General features: G+C 38.6%; 1 protein-coding gene across 2 annotated transcripts in view; it reads left to right on the plus strand.

Moving 5' to 3' along the window:
- The window catches only part of OPHN1 (oligophrenin 1), a 495,334-nt gene that overhangs the window by 305,282 nt on the left and 172,632 nt on the right, over positions 1 to 17,420 (plus strand). For both annotated transcript variants that reach the window (XM_046673421.1, XM_046673422.1), the window contains exons 12-15: positions 36 to 114; positions 2,462 to 2,495; positions 3,023 to 3,085; positions 4,045 to 4,119. In XM_046673421.1, coding sequence (XP_046529377.1) covers positions 36 to 114; positions 2,462 to 2,495; positions 3,023 to 3,085; positions 4,045 to 4,119 — 251 coding nt within the window. The remainder of the gene's footprint in view (positions 1 to 35; positions 115 to 2,461; positions 2,496 to 3,022; positions 3,086 to 4,044; positions 4,120 to 17,420) is intronic.

Raw genomic sequence — 17,420 nt, forward strand, 5'->3', positions numbered from 1 at the left:
GAGTTTCCTGCTTTGAACTTGTCATTTTTCCTTAGGCCTGGAACCATCACTCTGCAGGCCCTTTCAGAAGCTAACAGAAGGCTATGGATGGAGGCCATGGATGGGAAAGAACCTGTAAGTTTATCAGAGACACTGGGGAAATCTTAGCAACATGGTTCAGTGTATGAATGCCCTCTAGTGTTACGAGTACCAATGGGTCTAGGACAATTAAATGGTAGTGGATCCTTCAGACTCAAAATTTTAGAGCTAGAAGGAGTTGTTGATTTGAGGTCTCTTGTTTAACAAGTAGGGCAACTTGATTTCTAGAGAGGATGAGAGATTTCTCAAGGATCACCCTCATAGAAGGCATCAAAGCTTGGCCTAGAATCCAGGTCTCTCACCTTCTGGGCCCCAGTGTTAGATTATGCAGCTATGCCCAGAAGATCTTCGTAAGCAAGAAAATTAAGCCTTTTTTCAGTTTATAAAATTAGTATGTATTCATATAGGAGAATGGAAAATAATTGTCATGGCTGTGAACAAGCATTTATTAAGATTTTATTCAAAATGGTTTTTCTGCCACTTCTTACAATTCCCAAGTCAACTTTTTCTCTTTAAGGGTACAGCTGTTGGAGATGGCATTGCCATCCTGTATCCCAAGATGTACCACACCATTTAGAACACTGTTACACAGGAGGACAAGCAATACCTTGAAAGGGTTAGTGATCATCATAGAAATACCAATGTGAACAGTCAGAAATCATTGAAAAGCGTTTTCTCTCTTCAGTATCTCCTGAGAATGTTTCTTCTAGTGGTATATGAAATAATATCAGCTTCCTAATGTTGGAAGGCCAAAAGCTTAGATTTGGATTTTGGTTCTGCCACTCAGTGGTTGTATGACCTTAAGAAAGTTATTTTATTTTCCTGAGACTCAGATTTCTTCTCTTCAGTAAAATGGCTTTAATAATCTCTGTTCTATCTACCTCACAGGCTTGCGTTGAAAAATCACATGGAAGAGAGTCTGTCAACCATAATGTGCTATATTGGTTTTAGGTGCTTCTAACTGATCTGAAGGATGGGTGCAAAGATATAAGATTCAACAGCATTTGGAAACAGTCTAATCTCCTTGCTTTATTCAAAGCAGAAACTTGATAAGAGGGGAAATATGTTCCAGGGTTTTCTTTCTGTGTGTCCTCAGTGCCCTGGAGACTAGAGGGAAGTGCACAGATTCCTCATTACATTTATAGCTACTGAGATGGTAGCAGGAGAAAAGTGGCGTTGTGAAGACTGCCATCCAGAAAGTAGGCCAGGACCTGTCTCCCCTTCCTCCCTTCCCAGAAACCGGGAGCTTAACTATTTCATGCCTATGATGTTTCTCTAGGAGGATGCTTGGAGGCCCAGCAAAGCATTTTACTCTTGATTCCCTCTCCTGAACTTGCTCTCCCTTTAGGTTTTAAAGATTGAAGGATGCAGATGGCTTTTTGTGGAGAATGATGTTAGAACATGGGCCCACTGAATGTGGATCCTTACCAAATTGAGTATGGCAGACTTTTCACAAATATCTTATTTATAAAAGTGGCAGCAAGGGCTGGTCAGCACTGAAACCTCTGTCCCTGAAATTTCCATGGGCATACACACATATGCAAAAACATTTATTTTCAAAGGAGAGATTATTAAAGCAGACTAACAGATGGCATATAAAGGGCTTATTTTCTGCAGCCTCACACTGCTGATGTTGTTGCTACTTTACCAAACAGCCCAATCCACTAATCTTACACATTGTATTCATACCTTTGCTTAAAGTGTCAAAGATCAGGGCTTGAAGAAACATCTATTCCAACCCTGGTCATTTTATGAATTATGAGGTCTGAAAAACAAAAAGGATGTGCCTAAAATTTCATAATGAGGTAGAGGCAAAGCAAGGACTAGATTTCAAGCATCAAGGATCTCCTTTTTGGTCTCTCAAATAGCTATCACAGTGCATACTTAAAGATGGCTCAGAGAAATCTTGGTCACTGCATGGATCTCTATCAGATGGACTCTTCCCTTTCCACAGAGAAACACTCATTAATTAATCTTTGGGGTGAAAGGTTGGTATTGGGAACATTTAAATTTTACTATCAATGCCCATTACCCAGCTATCCATGAAAAAAACACTTCCTTTCTCTCATGCTCTCTTGCTTCGTCAGAAATATTCTCCAAGCTTTACATAAGTAAATGTCTAAGATGGGTAGACTACAACTTCAGCTACAATGTGAAAGCTGTATGAAATCCAAGATAATCTTCAGGGATTGTTAATCCAACTATTGTCTAGGGACCTGGGCAAACATGATTCTGTTCAGCCCACTTTTCCTTCTTATTAAATCCTTAGAATCGCTAATTGTTTTGATGGCCTATCTGGGGAAAGAGATTTAATATTATTCGCCGTACTTACCTATCGTGATTCACAATAGCCACGGCTCTTTCTGTTTCTCTTCTTTTGTAGATCTACCACAGCCCCATAACAAAACAGGAAGAAAGTGAGTCAAATTTCTGATCTACTGATATTATACACTACCAGCTATCCTAATCACAGTAAATGCTATCATCAATGATATGTACTATTGATGCAAGTGTGTTTATGGATGCCTCTGTTTGGAATGAAATTCAGATCTATTTTTTTAATGTGTCTGTTGATTAACTAAGGAAGTCACCTTATCTTAGCTTATGGTGGGGGTAGTAGTAATAATATAGAGAAACACATTATATCCTTTTGTTCTAGATACATAAGAGAAATCGTGTGCATTTCCAACCTAACATTTCATATTTGATGTTTCTCATGCCTAAAGCAGACATAGTGCAAAGGGCTAACTAAAAGCATTTTGTTATAAGAGTAAAATCTCTAAATCTCACCTGAATAAAAGAATCTTGCCATTTAAGGGTGATTGGAGATGAGTAACCAAACCCCTAATTCTCTCACTACAGTCTCTTAGTGTGATCATTGAATGTTCGATAGGTGAGGCTTGTAACAGCAGGATCTAACTCTGCTTTCCTTTGCTTGAAACAGTGGAGCTGAATGAAGTGGGGTTCAAGTTTGTTAGGAAGTGCATCAATGTCATTGAGAGCAAAGGTAAGATATGAACCATAGCCTCGGCAGTGTTCGAATCTGGTTAGTCTGAATTTATCCTGGGACAATTTCTCTAAAGTAACTTTGATGTCATCTATTGGTCAGGACCCATTTTAGGAATGAAGACTGTTTATAAACCTTGAGCACTAGACACAATTTGTACAATTTCAGCAAATTCCAAACCAGTGGTATCCAAGCATATTTAGATAATTTGTGGTTTCCTGCTTTTAAAGAGAAAGAGCTTCAAGTGGCTTATAAAGTATTCTGCAATACTACCTGGCACTTCTCAAGTAGTGTTATGATGGTTACATTCTAAATAAATAAGAGTTCAGTTTCCGCCATAATACATATTAGTTTAAAAGTTGATGAGGACAGCTAAACTCAGACAAATATGGAATCAGCATTTTTCCAACTTGACGATACTCTCTAGTTTCTCTCTGAGAACATTTAGAATGTGGGCAGGTGTAGTGTATGAGTCAAGCCTCTTTTTCTCTGAAATGTTACTTAAATCTTTCTGCGTGGACAAAATGGCCTTTTGCTTCACATCAGCCATATTCCAGCCCTCTTTTCCTTTATATCACTGCTCAAGGGCAACTTAAAGGTTGATATTTCTTCACTTTTCAATTAAACCCTGGCTCCTTTCCAAGATGGCGATACCATTCTCAGCCATCTGCTGCTACCCACCTAAGCATATTCTCCTATTTACTATAGAGTGTATTCTCTTCTGTTCAGGTTAGTGAGGGCTTGGTACAATCCAAATGAATGTATGGAGAGAATAATTTGGAGAGATGCTTCAGGACTGTTCCCCTTTTGCAAGGAAGGGCTGGAGAACTTAGAGAGAGAGTAGGGAGAACCGTTGCTGTTGGAACTGACTCTAGTGCGTAGGTACCTACTTCCTCTACCCTGAGGGAGATGAAGGCTCTCACTATATAAACAAAACTGACCTGATTTTCTTTCCCTAGGGATCAAGACAGAGGGATTGTACCGTACCGTGGGCAGCAATATTCAGGTTCAGAAGCTGCTGAATGCCTTTTTTGGTAACACTTTTGATTTTATAATTCTTATTGGGAGTTGCTTGTATATTAGGAAGAAATGTGACTGCAAGAGAAAGGAGACATTGCTAAAGAAGGTTATAGACTATTTTTTAAAAACTATTTTCAAAGGTAAAATGTACACATATTTGCACATCCTGCATCAGAGACAATCTTGCCTTGAAGAAATGACTAGCATCTCTCCTTCCTCATATCTTAGTCATTCCTCAAACCCTTTGCAATCTGGCTTCTACCCGAACCTCTCCATTGGAACTACTCGGGCCAGGATTGGAAGGTATCTTCTTGTGAAATCCAGTGTTTACTCTCTAGCTTGCTTGATCTCCTTTTGATCACTCCCTCCTTTTTGAAAGTTTCTCTCTATGTGACTTCTATGACTCAACAGTCTCCTGATTCTTCTAACATCTTGTATTATTCCTTTCAAGTGACTCTTGTCAGGTCCTTTTTCTTCTTTCCATCTTTTAAATCTTGTCTGGGTACTTCCCAGCATTCTATCTTTGCCTCCCTTCACTTCTTTCTCTACATGTTCTCCTACTGATTGATTTTTCTCCTCGTCATGGGTCACATTTTTCTTTTTCTATGTAACTAATAAGTTTTTATTGGATACTGGACATCACGACTTACTGAGTGTCTCGATTTTGTTGACTTCTTTTAAACGGTGTTAAATTTTGTTTTGTAGGCAATTATTTGTGGATCAGCTTGATCCATCAGAGGCTTCTTTTTAAGCGTGTTAGGACAGATATAAAGCATCTTTTACTGGCTAGTTTAGCCCTACCTCTAAGGTCTGACTTATTTTGTGTCTTCATTCTTACTGATTGAAACTTAAACATCTCCCAGCTTTATGTGAGTTCTTGAAATTGTTCAGCTTAAAGCTCCCTGATATTTCTTTGCCTAACCTTGTGGATTGTCATCCTAGGCACTCAAGGCTTAGTATTCAAGGACAGACTCAAGGGGACCTATAGGTAGAAGATTTTTTTAGTTCTTTCTCTACATGGCTCCCTCTTCTCTGGTACTCTGCCTTATAAATTCTAGCTGTCTCAGCCTCTCTGAACTTTGATCTTTATCTCTTCAACTGTGCAAGACTTCCATACTCAGCTTGAGTTCTCACACCCTAGGCTACCATCCAGAAAGTGCTTTCAGGCAGCAAGCTGTGGTGATTGTAGGGCTTATCTTGTTTGCTTCTCCTTTTTCAGAGTCATAGTCCTGTGCTGTTCGTTGTTCAATGACTACAAACAGCTCTTTCATATATTTGTCCAGTGTTCTAATTGTTACAACAGGAGGTCAAGTCTTGTACTGGTTACTCTAACATGGCCAGGAGTGGAAGTCCCTCTATGTGGTTTTTACTAGCACCTCTGTGCTGACAGCACCCAAAAATCTCTAGTCCAGACATCATCTCATGAATTCTAAACTGATATATCCCATTGCCCACTGGACCTGTGCTTCCCAAACATATTTAGGTCATGGTACACATTGGAATGATCATATCTGTATAGAACATTCTGATAAATGGACAAATCTGACCATTGCTGAGGCAATAAGCTCCAAAGGCTGAGGAAATCAATATTGGAATCATTGCACAAGCTCTCTGTATGTAGATGTTCCACAGGTACTTACATTTGACATGTCTAAAACTAAACTCATTGTTTTTTTCTTCCTGCAAACCTGCTTTCCTTCCTTTTGTGAATGGTAGTGAACTATCTAGTAAGCTCAGTTTTCATAAAGTGTCAGAGAACAAACTGAGTGTAGAAAGCTGAGGTTTGGATAAAGCACGTATTTTTGGTCTTTGCTGCCATGATGTATAGCTTACCTTCCACAACCCTGCAGGCCTGACAACCCAACCCTATTAGTATTTGAGGGTGCCACAGCATCTAGTAATAGTAGGTATGGAGTTTTTGCATTACAGATTACATCATTAGTATCTGTTTTAATTTATCACTTTACATTCTTGATTTAAAAAAATTTAAGTTTTCTGGGGCTGTCCCCATGGCCTGGTGGTTAAGTCTGTGCACTCTGCTTTGGTGCCCCAGGGTTCACCGGTTTGGATCCTGGGCGTGGACCTATACACTGCTCATCAAGCCATGCTGTGGTTGCATCCCACGTAGAAGAACCAGAATGACCTACAACTAGGATATACAACTATGTACTGGGGCTTTGGGGAGAAAAAAAAATGGAAGATTAGAAAGAAATGTTAGCTCAGGGCCAATCGTAAAAAAACATATTAAGTTTTCTTATTCCTGGCCAATTTGCATCCCATTTTATAAGTTAAAGGACACTTTTTCATATATAAAATGGCTGACAGCATGGCCCAGGATGTTTAGTCTCTGAAAAATTATTGAACTCAGATCAACTGTTTAAAATTCCATTACTAATATCACTGCATTCTTCTGCCTAATGTATGATAACCTTAAAAAAATTGCCATGCCAGGCATTCTACTGATTCTCTTACAGGCTTGAATAGGACTGAAATGGTTCCCTCAAATCAGACATGGCAGTACAATTTGATTCACATATCACAGAAATTGGCAGAGTTGGCATATTGTATCTATTCAACATCAGCCTCCAAATATCAGTATTCATAGGAATATCTGAAAAATAGGCCAGGAAGTTCTGGATATAAATATTTATAAATGTAATATGAAACAGTGTAAATTTGCTTACTTAGGTGTAAAACTGGTAACCCCTGATCCCTGCCCCAAATCTAAGAAATTCTAGATCTGGTGATGATCTTCATTTGTTTATTCATTCATTTAACAAATATTTGAGTATATACTAAGGGTCAGGCATTATACTCAGGGCTGTGAATTAAACAGTGAACACACCACTTGCATTTCCTACCTTTGTGGGGTTTACATTCTGTGGGGAAGACTGTCTTTCAGCTAGCTTACAATGTATATTTATGTGGAGAGACCTCCCTTCTAAGCTTCTTTCATGTTATATCTTCTTGGGATTCTCACTGGGATTATCAAAGTTATCTTGCTTCTTTTCCCTTTACCCTGATCTATTCCCATACCACTGAGGGCTGGCTGCCTTGGCTTCCTATAGGCTCACCAAGATTTACCTAGGAGGAAGAGCATCCATTTCCTTTATCTAGCACACCATCTTTTTCTCTTTTCTTTCTTTATGTCTCATGCTCTGTGCCGGTAAAAAGCACACTTCCAGCTATTTTTTCTTTTAACCCAAACAACCTGCAGACCACTTTCTCTATGACATCTCCTACAACACATGACTGTGGGCTTTGTTCTGTTGTTTACTAAAGTCTTCCATTCTTCCCATACCTGAAAATCTGTTTTTTTGGCTAATAAAATATAACACAGACTACAAAGTCAAATGGGACACATCTACAATCAATATTTATTTTTCAGTCAGTCTGTTGGTTGGTTAGTCACATTCACCCCTGCCCCGGATGGTTGTATGATGCCCTATGTTAATAGATCTTGCAAACTGTGAGGAATAGTGTCTTCACTTGTCCTGAATCCATTGTAAGCTACCTTGGTCACAGAGGTAAGATCTATAGGATCACCTCAGAGACAGCTTGGTCCCACAGTTGAGAGTTCTACTTCTCCACCCTTTACCAAGTCATAGTCATCTTATTAATGATAATCCCTGCCGTTATCATTATAATTTTGATACTCATAATCATGCTCATGATAATGCCAATGTACCTACCACATGTGGGCACTCAGTAACTGTTCCTTCAGTGGAACTCTGAGATCATGTTGTGCTCCAGACACTGAGTATTTCACAATGACTGGAGCACAGGGGTGAAATGGGGCATGGAGATCAGGAGACTGGATGTAGGGACAGGGGTTCCTTGATGAAACTGAGCCTGGAAACTATACACGGAAGGAAATGATTCCTACAATACTGTTACCATGCCAGAGGCCTCCTGAGCTAAAAGAGGAGAAATTGGCATGGTGAGTAAAGTAACAAATCACTGCTAAAATGGTACTTATTTAGGTATTTAAATTTCTTCTTTCACTTTTATGCTATTGGAAGAAAATGCATTTAATTTTCAGAAACCAAACGGAGCACCTAATGTAATCATATGTAAACAATTAAATAGAGTAGAAATGTTCACATATGGATGATAGTAGACATTTTTTATTTCCATACTTAGTGTGAAGTACTCGGTACCTGAAGACTTAATTCTAGTATTAAACTCACATATATCTAGACAAGTAAATAATAAATATGTATTAAACAGAAACAATTTCAAATTATATGAGATCTTTGGCTGAGGGAGAAATAAGTCCCATAGCAAATAAAATAAAGTCGTATCATACTCCACTTCAGGAGCTGCAGAACTTGAACTCTCTGCATTAATCTTTAAAGCGAATGTTAATAATCTTTATTATACTCTACTATAGTGCAGAGCTTTAACTTTCAAAACATATCAAAATACTTTTATTCCTAAGGCCAGATCTGTGTGTGTGTGCATAAATTTTTTAAAAATTTCATATAGGTTCGATACTTTAATTACAACTATACTTACTAACCTTAGATACTTTGATTATTCTGAGATCGTGCTTGCTTTGAACCAGTATGACTGGAGGCCAAAATAATTCTTCAATAGATATTTAATGTTATTTAATGTTTAATGTTTTTCTTTAATGTTGTTTAATGTTTAATGTTTTTTAAAATTGTTTCTTATTTGCCTTTAGTTTTGAAGCTGACTTCAAATTTTAGACTTTATTTTAGAAATAAAGTTTGTGGTCTGAACATTTGTTCTTTTTCCATTATTTTCTCAAGATCTGAATAACTGGTACCAAATTCATCTTTAGTTCCCAACTGACATATTGCCCTTTCCTAGCATTCTTGTCAATATATGAAAGGTGGGATAAGAATTTTTGTTTCAGGGGTGTTTTAGCTTACAAAAAATAAATTGTTGGTCTATCAGTCTAGCAAACCCCTTACTCCACCTGTTCCCTGCTGCTGGGTTTCTGATCTGGGGATAGTCTAACAGCTATCTCACCACGAATAAGAAACCAGGGAATTGTTTGCATTAGTGCCCACTTGCTGTTGTAACAAATTGCCACAGACATAGTGGATTAAAACAACTCAAATTTATTCTCAGGAGTTCAAGGGTATAAAATCAGTCTTATGGAGTTAAAGTCAAGGTGTTGGCAGGACTGCATTTCTTCTGGAGGCTCTAGAGGAGAATCTGTTTCCTTGCCTTTTGCAGCTTCCAGAGGTTCCCCACTTTTCTTGCCTCCTCTGTGCCAGGCACTGTATCAGGTGTTCGGTATAGAGGAGTGAACAAGGCAGACAAAAATCTCTCTCCTCATGGAGCTTATAGTCTAGCAGCAACTATATTTCATGGATGTAGTCATACATTTTATTCCCAGTGTAAACTCTGAAATATTCTGTATTCAGGGTCCTTTTGATCCCCCCTGGCAGCACCAGGACATAAAACATTATAGGCAACTGGAAAAGAGAAATCAGTTTTCCCTTTGGAAAAAACAGCCTGCTTCTTGAACCAAGATCTATCGTACTACTTTTCTGAATCGTGTAAGAAAAATATATTACCTTTGGGATGATGTAAGAGTATTCTTTTTCCTGATGTGGAGTATATACCTCATTTCCTCTGTTTAAATTCCATTGGTTCTCATTTTCTTCTAGGTCTTATTGCTTGTCTTCTGCCTCCTCCTGTCTTGACTTATGAAACCCTTTCTCCTTTTCTTTAGACCAGTCTTACAGCTTGGTCCATCTCATTCATCGATTCACCCAGTGTTTATTGAAGGCCTACTATATCATAGACACTAGTGTTTATGGCTACTGCTTACCTCCCTTTACCTTTATTTGTTCCTTTCTCTCATTCTCCACATATCCCTTGCCTTACATTCTGATATACTGTGACTATTAATTCACTTCCATAAAATCTCTCCCATTAGCTCATGTTGGAAACTCTTCCAGATATAAGTAGCCAGTCAAGATAATCAAAAATGAAAGACTAGTCTTCCCTAGATCAAACCTAGCTGTAAATTGCATTTACAGAATCCTCAGGTAGCTAGCACATGCTCTAGCTTTTCTCTGTCCATGTTTTCTTTACCAGATGCCTGGATCTCTAGGAATCTAGTACCCAGCACAGTCACTGACACAGGAAATATTTGTGGAATGAATGAGTGATTTAATAAATTAACTAATGAAATCCCAAAAGTCACAAAACTCATGACACAGTGCGGACCACAGCAAAATCTAACTATGGTTCCACGTTCATATGTTTCCCAAGTATCCCTAATAATGGTATAAGTAATTAATTGCCAGTTACCTTTAGGAAGGTTCCACATGCTTTTACAGATGAAAAAAGCAAAAATTACAAACCAACAAAATTTGTAGAATAAGAATCCTCAGTGAGTCCCATTTTAGCATGAGTACACATTCTAAATTGATCTCATGGGTTGATCAGTCTATACTTGCGCTCACAATTTTACATTCCATGGTAGGTATATCTATGGTTAAAAGATAAACTGAGATATTTAAAAATTTTAAGAATTATTTGAGCAAAACTCAATTCAAATCAGGCAGCATTCAATCTGGAAAATAGAAAGGAGCTCCAAGGAGATGTACAAAATGAAAGACTTTTATAGGCAGGAGGGAGTGGGAACAAGGAAGTTATACTAGGCAAAAAAAGCAGGTTGGTTACTGCAAGGTGCCTTTCTTTTAGGGAATGACAGCAGTCTAGCTGGCAGATTACCTAATGGTACTGATCAGGGGATTCCTGATTGACTGGTTTAAGATTTCACTTCTGGGACAGCCAAAATTGTAATTAAGTTAAATCTCGGTTTGGTGATGTGTGACTTAGCATAAGGAATTTGGGGCCTGATGTCTAGTTTTTTAACAATACAAAATGCTTTAAGAATACCAAGACAAGAACAAATAAATCATGACTGAAAGCATGAAATTCACAAATAATGGACAAATTTAACAATAAAGATTTCTATACCTCAAAGTTAAAGTAAGAGCCAGCCCTAGTGGTCTAGTGGTTAAGATTCAGCACTTTCACTGCCGCAGCCAGGGTTCATTTCCCAGTCAGGGAAGCACACCACCCATCTGTCGGTTGCCATACTGTGTGGCGTCTGCATGTTGCTGTGATGCTGAAAGCTATGCCAGGGGTATTTCAAATAGCAGCAGGGTCATTCATGGTGGACAGGTTTCAGCGGAGCTTCCAGATCAAGACAGACTAGGAAGAAGCACCTGGCCACCCACTTCCGAAAAAATTGGCCATGAAAACCTAGTGAATGGCAGCGGAGCATTGTGTGATATAGTACCGGAAGGTGAGAGGATGGAGCAAAAAAGACTGGGCAAGGTTCCATTCTGCTATACATAGGGTTACTAGGAGTCAGAATAGACTATGGCACTAACAGCAGCAAGTTAAAGTACAGCAATAAGTACACTCTTCTGTACTAACTCCATATCTTGAACACATTGTTTTGTTTCACCTATCACTTATCACATGTCAAAATTAGCTTTTGGTGCATCTCTCTCCCAGGAGAATTTTTTTTCCTCAAAAACAGGAATCATTCCATAAATGGCTGTATTTCATACTATTGCACAAAGTTCCTACCATATAAAATTTTTAAAAATATAGCTGCTGTGAATCTCTACAGATAGCATTAGTATGACCAAGTTATCTGAACTGACATGTAATTAATATTTGGAAATAGCATTAAGTAGCAAGTCCATGGCATTTTCACATGGGAAGCCAGAATTCTTAAATCCCAGTCAGAGGCAGTTCTTCGTTTAAACTATGTATATGAGAGTGGGCAAAGGGAAATTGCAGCTCTTTTTCTCTGTTGGAGGGCCTCTTTCTTTCTTTTTTTTTTTTTTTTTGTTTTTTGAGGAAGATTGGCCCTGAGCTAACATTCACTGCCAATCCTCCTCTTTTTGCTGAGGAAGACTGGCCCTGAGCTAACATTCGTGCCCATCTTCCTCTACTTTATATGTGGGACGCCTGCCACAGCATGGTTTGATAAGCAGTGCTAGGTCTGTGCCTGGGATCTGAACCGGGGAACTCCGGGCTAGCGAAGCAGGGCTCATGAACTTAATCACTATGCCACTGGGCTGACTCCTGGAGGGCATCTTTTGTTTGTTCTACCTATTGCCTCATCCTTCCCTCATTGTTCTTCCTTTGCTGGCCAGGTAATCTCATCTGGCTTTCCTATAGGCTCTTCTTACCTGGTTAGTTAGTTCACTTTTGATCCTTCTTCCCACCCCGTTCATCTTCTTGATTCATTCTACTTTTAGAGCAAGTTGTGGTCTCCCTCTGGCAGAGAAACTGTCATCTCAGAGAAAGGAAAAAAACGATGCACAGTTTAAAGTCAGGCTGTTTGGTCATGCCTCTATGTCTTTCTACCTTGTGAATTCTTGCTCATCAATCAGATTTCTCTGTAGCTATTGTATCCTCTGAAGCCAAACCTCATCTTACTCAAAACAATTAATCACTTCTTCTTCTCTACCAGTTGTGTACTTTGCACTATTTCTATTGTGCATTTCCCGCTATGATGTAATTACTTCTGGGATTATCTGACCTGCTTCACCGTGAGTGTTTTGAGAAGGACTATTTCTTAATCTTGGTTGAGAATCATGTATATATGCATGTCCAGAGTTTCTAGAATCTTAATTTAATGCAATATGATTGGGCCTTTAATATCCTCCATTTACCTCTGAAACTCCTGGGAATGTCTAAAATCTGGGCCAGACGCTGTTACCACCAAATTACCTCAATAATATTTAGAAATGATATGTAAGCAGAAGGAGTGGCAAAGCTTCTTGGGCAGGGCCTCTACTTTCAACATCAACTTCAGTCCTTCCAAGGACTCCTCAGGCCAGTCTATTATCTGTTGCACAGTCCCAGTTGGGTGCTTGTATCTCTGGGTACTTTTTGACCATCAGCTGCTCACACCTCGTAGATTTCCAAAAAGGACAAAGAGGATTCTGCTGTTTTTCGTCTCTTCCCCTTATGAGTTCCTCCATCTCTACTTCCCCCTCCCCTTTCTTGCCTCTTCCCTCCTCCTACTCTTCTTTTCCTTCTTCTTCCCTCCTCTCTTTCTCTTTCTCTTTTATCCTTCTGTCCTCAGAAAGCTCCATTCCCCAAGCAGTCCGTTGCCCCAGGACCCTTCATGTCCCTGAGAGTTCTCAGCATAGGGCCCACTCAGGGTATATCAGTTGTTGCACACATGGAGGCTCCCCTAGCGCTGAAACTCCCACCCCAGGGAAAGAAACTACAGAGCTTCTTACTAAGTCAGTCCTAAGATTTAATCACACTGTAATTATTATAACACCTCTAGTCTGTTCTTCACTCTGGTGCCCAAGGTGCAGCCACTACACTATACCTGTGCACTCACCAGTGTTCCAGGAGATCGTCCCACCCTTGAGCCCAACTTTTCAGTAAGTTAATTGCCTCCCACAGCAACAAATTACCTACTTTAATGGGTCTAGACATCCAGCACCTGGCCAGTTGTAGATGCAGGATCTGTGCACCCCATGGACTTAAACTCAGAATTGACATGTGAGTGGAAAGCGACCCTAAGATAAGGATGGAGTAGGGTTACCAAATTTAACAAGTAAAAATACAGAATGCCCAGTAAAATTTTAATTTCATATAAACAGTTTGGGGACATACTTATATTTTAAAAAATCCTAACCGTTGTTTATGACATTCACATTGAACTGAGCATCCTGTATTTTATCTGGCAACCTTAATCTGGGGCCAGGTTCAATAGGACCTTATTAGTCACATTAAGGATTTTATTCTTTAGCATAAGAACAATGAGAAACCACAGCAGGGTTTTAAATGAGGAGTTCTATGAATCAGGTTTGCATTTTGTTGATTGATGATTCTAAGAAGCCATCAAAATAGTCTGCTGATCAAGCAAATCCAAGTTTTTTGCTTGCTGCAGTAAGGAAGGCCACTACCATGATATCATTGTCTCAGTATCCTCTCAGAAGAGGAAAATCAAAGTAGGGGAGTGCATATTTATAAGGTTTTTGAGATCTGGTTTAAGGCAGGTCTTTCATTGTTGGAGCCTGCATGATTGAGATTGTGCGAAGTTCATGAAATAATTTTTTAAAATTTTGTTGAGGTCATATTGGCTTATAACATTGTGTAAATTTCAGGTGTACATTATTATATATCAGTTTCTGTATAGACTGCATCGTGTTCACCACCAATAGTCTAGTTTTAATCCGTCACTATACATATGTAACCCTTTACCCCTTTTGCCCTCCCTCTATGCTCTTCCTCTCTGGTAACCACTAATCTGTTCTCCTTATCTATGTGTTTGTTTGTTTATCTTCCACATATGAGTGAAATCCTATGGTACTCCTCTTTCTCTGTCTGACTTATTTCACTCAGCATAATACCCTCAAGGTTCATCCACCTTATGGCAAATGGCACAATTTTGTCTCTTTTAATGGCTGAGTAGTATTCCATTGTATATACATAATACATCTTCTTATTCCATTCATTTGTTGATTGACACTTGGATTGCTTCCACGTCTTGGCTATTGTGAATAATGCTGTAATGAACATAGGGGTGCATGTATCTTTTTGAATTGTAGGTTTCATATATTTTGGATAAATATCCAGCAATGGAATAGCTGGGTCATATGGTAGTTCTATTCTTAATTCTTTGAGGAATTGCCATACTGTTTTTCATAGAGGCTGCAACAGTTTACATTCCCATCAGCAGTCTATGAGGGTTCTCTTTTCTCCACATCCTCTCCAACATTTGTTATTTCTTGTCTTGTTAATTATAGCCATTCTGACGAGTGTGAGGAGATATCTCATTGTAATTTTGATTTACGTTTCCCTAATAACTAATGATGTTGAACATCTTTTCATGTTCCTGTTGGCCATCCTTGCATCTTCTTTGGAAAAATATCTGTTCATATCCTTTGCCCATTTAAAAAAATTATTTTATTGAGATCATATTGTCTCTTAACATTGCATAAATTTCAGGTGTATGTTATTATATTTCAGTTTATAGTCTGCATTGTCTTCACTGCCAATACTCTAGTTTTTATCCATCACCATACCTGTGTGCCTCTTTACCCCGTTCGCCCTCCCCCTACTCACTTTCTCTCTGGTAACCACCAATCTGTTCTCCTTATCTATGTGTTTGTTTGTTTGTTTATCTTTCACATATGAGTGAAAGCATACAATATTCGTCTTTCTCTGTCTGACTTATTTCGCTTAGCATAATCCCTCACAGTCCATCAATGTTGTTGCAAATGGCCCAATTTTGTCTTTTTTGTGGCTGAGTAGTATTCCAATGTATACGTATACACCACATTTTCTTTATCCGTTCATCTATTGATGGACACTTGGGGAGCTTCCACATCTCGGCTATTGTGAATAATACAGCAATGAACACAGGGATGCATAAATGTCTTTGAATTATTGATTTCATGTTCTTTGGACAAATACCCAGTAGTGGGATAGCTGGATCATATGGTATTTCTATTTCTGAGGAATCTCCATGCTGTTTTCCATAGTGGCTGCACCAGTCTGCATTCCCACCAGCAGTATGTGAGGGTTCCCTTAGCTTCACATCCTCTCCAACACTTGTTATTTCTTGTCTTTTTAACAATAGCCATTCTGACAGGTGTGAGGTGATATCTCATTGAAGTTTTGATTTACATTTTACTAATAATTTGTGATGTTAAACATCTTTTCATGTGCCTATTGGCCATCTGTATATCTTCTTTGGAAAAATGTTCATATCCTTTGCCATTTTTTGATTAGGTTATTTGTTTTCTTATTGTTGAGTTATACAAGTTCTTTATATGTTTTGCAAATTAACCCCTTGTCAGATATATGATTTGCAAATGTTTTCTCCTGGTTGGTGTCTTTTCATTTTGTTCCTGGTTTCCTTTGCCTTGCAGAAGCTCTTTAGTCTGATGTAGTCCCATTTGTTTATTTTTTCTTTTGTTTCCCTTGCCTGAGTAGACATGGTATTTGAAAAGATACTGCTAAGACTGATGTCAAAGAGCGTACTGCCTATATTTCTTCTAGGAGTTTTATGGTTTCAGGTCTTACATTCAAGTCTTTGATCCATTTTGAGTTAATTTTTGTGTATGGTGTAATATAATGGTCTATTTTCATTCTTTTGCATGTGGCTGCCTAATTTTCCCAGCATCATTTATTTATTTTTTTTTTTGAGGAAGATTAGCCATGAGCTAACATCTGCTGCCAATCCTCCTCTTTTTGCTGAGGAAGACTGGCCCTGAGCTGACATCTGTGCCCATCTTCCCCTACTTCATATGTGGGACGCCTGCCACAGCATGGCTTGATAAGCAGTGTGTAGGTCCACACCTGGGATCTGAACCAGCAAACTCCGGGCCACAGAAGCGAAATGTGCCAACTTAACCTCTGCGCCACCAGGCTGGCCCCCGACACCATTCATTGAAGAAACTTTCCTTTCTCCATTGAATGTTCTTGGCTTCTTTGTAGACGATTATCTCTCCATAGATATGTGGTTTTATTTCTGGACTCTGAATTCTCTTCTGTTGATCTGTATGTCTGTTTTTCTGCCAGTACCATGCTGTTTTGATTACTATAACTTTGTAGTCTATTTTGAAATCAGGGATTCTGATTTTTTGTTCACAAAAAATTTCTTTGTTCTTTTTTCTTGATTGCTTTGGCTATTCCAGGTCTTTCTTTGTTCCATATAAATTTTAGGATTCGTTGTTCTATTTCCATGAAGAATGTCATTGGGATTCTGATTGGAATTGCATCAAATTTGTAGATTGCTTTACATAATATGGATGTTTTAACTATGTTGAGTCATCCAATCCATGAGCATGGAATATCTTTCCATTTTCTTATCTCTTCTTCAATTTCTTTCAATAATGTCTTATAGTTTTCACTTTATAGGTCTTTCACCTCCTTGATTAAATTTATTCTTAGGTATTTTATTATTTTGTTGTGATTGGAAATAGGATTGTATTCTTGACTTCTCATTCTTCTAGTTCGTTATTAGGATATAGAATGCAACTGATTTTCGTAAGGTGATTTTGTACACTGCCACTCTACTGTATTTGTTGATTATTTGTAATAGTTTTTGGGGGATTCTTTAGAGTCTTCTATATAGAAAGGAGCCATGTCATCCAAAAATAGTGAGAGTTTTACTTCTTCCTTTTCAATTTGCATCCCTTTTATTTCTTTTCCTTGCCTAATTGCTCAAGCTAAAACTTCCAGTACTATGTCAAATAAGAGTGGCGAGAGTCGGCACCCTTGTCTTGTTCCTGTTCTCAGAGGGATGGCTTTCAGCTTTTCTTCACTGTTG

Source organism: Equus quagga, chromosome 10, assembly GCF_021613505.1.
Source record: "Equus quagga isolate Etosha38 chromosome 10, UCLA_HA_Equagga_1.0, whole genome shotgun sequence".
Classification (NCBI taxonomy): Eukaryota; Metazoa; Chordata; class Mammalia; order Perissodactyla; family Equidae; genus Equus; species Equus quagga.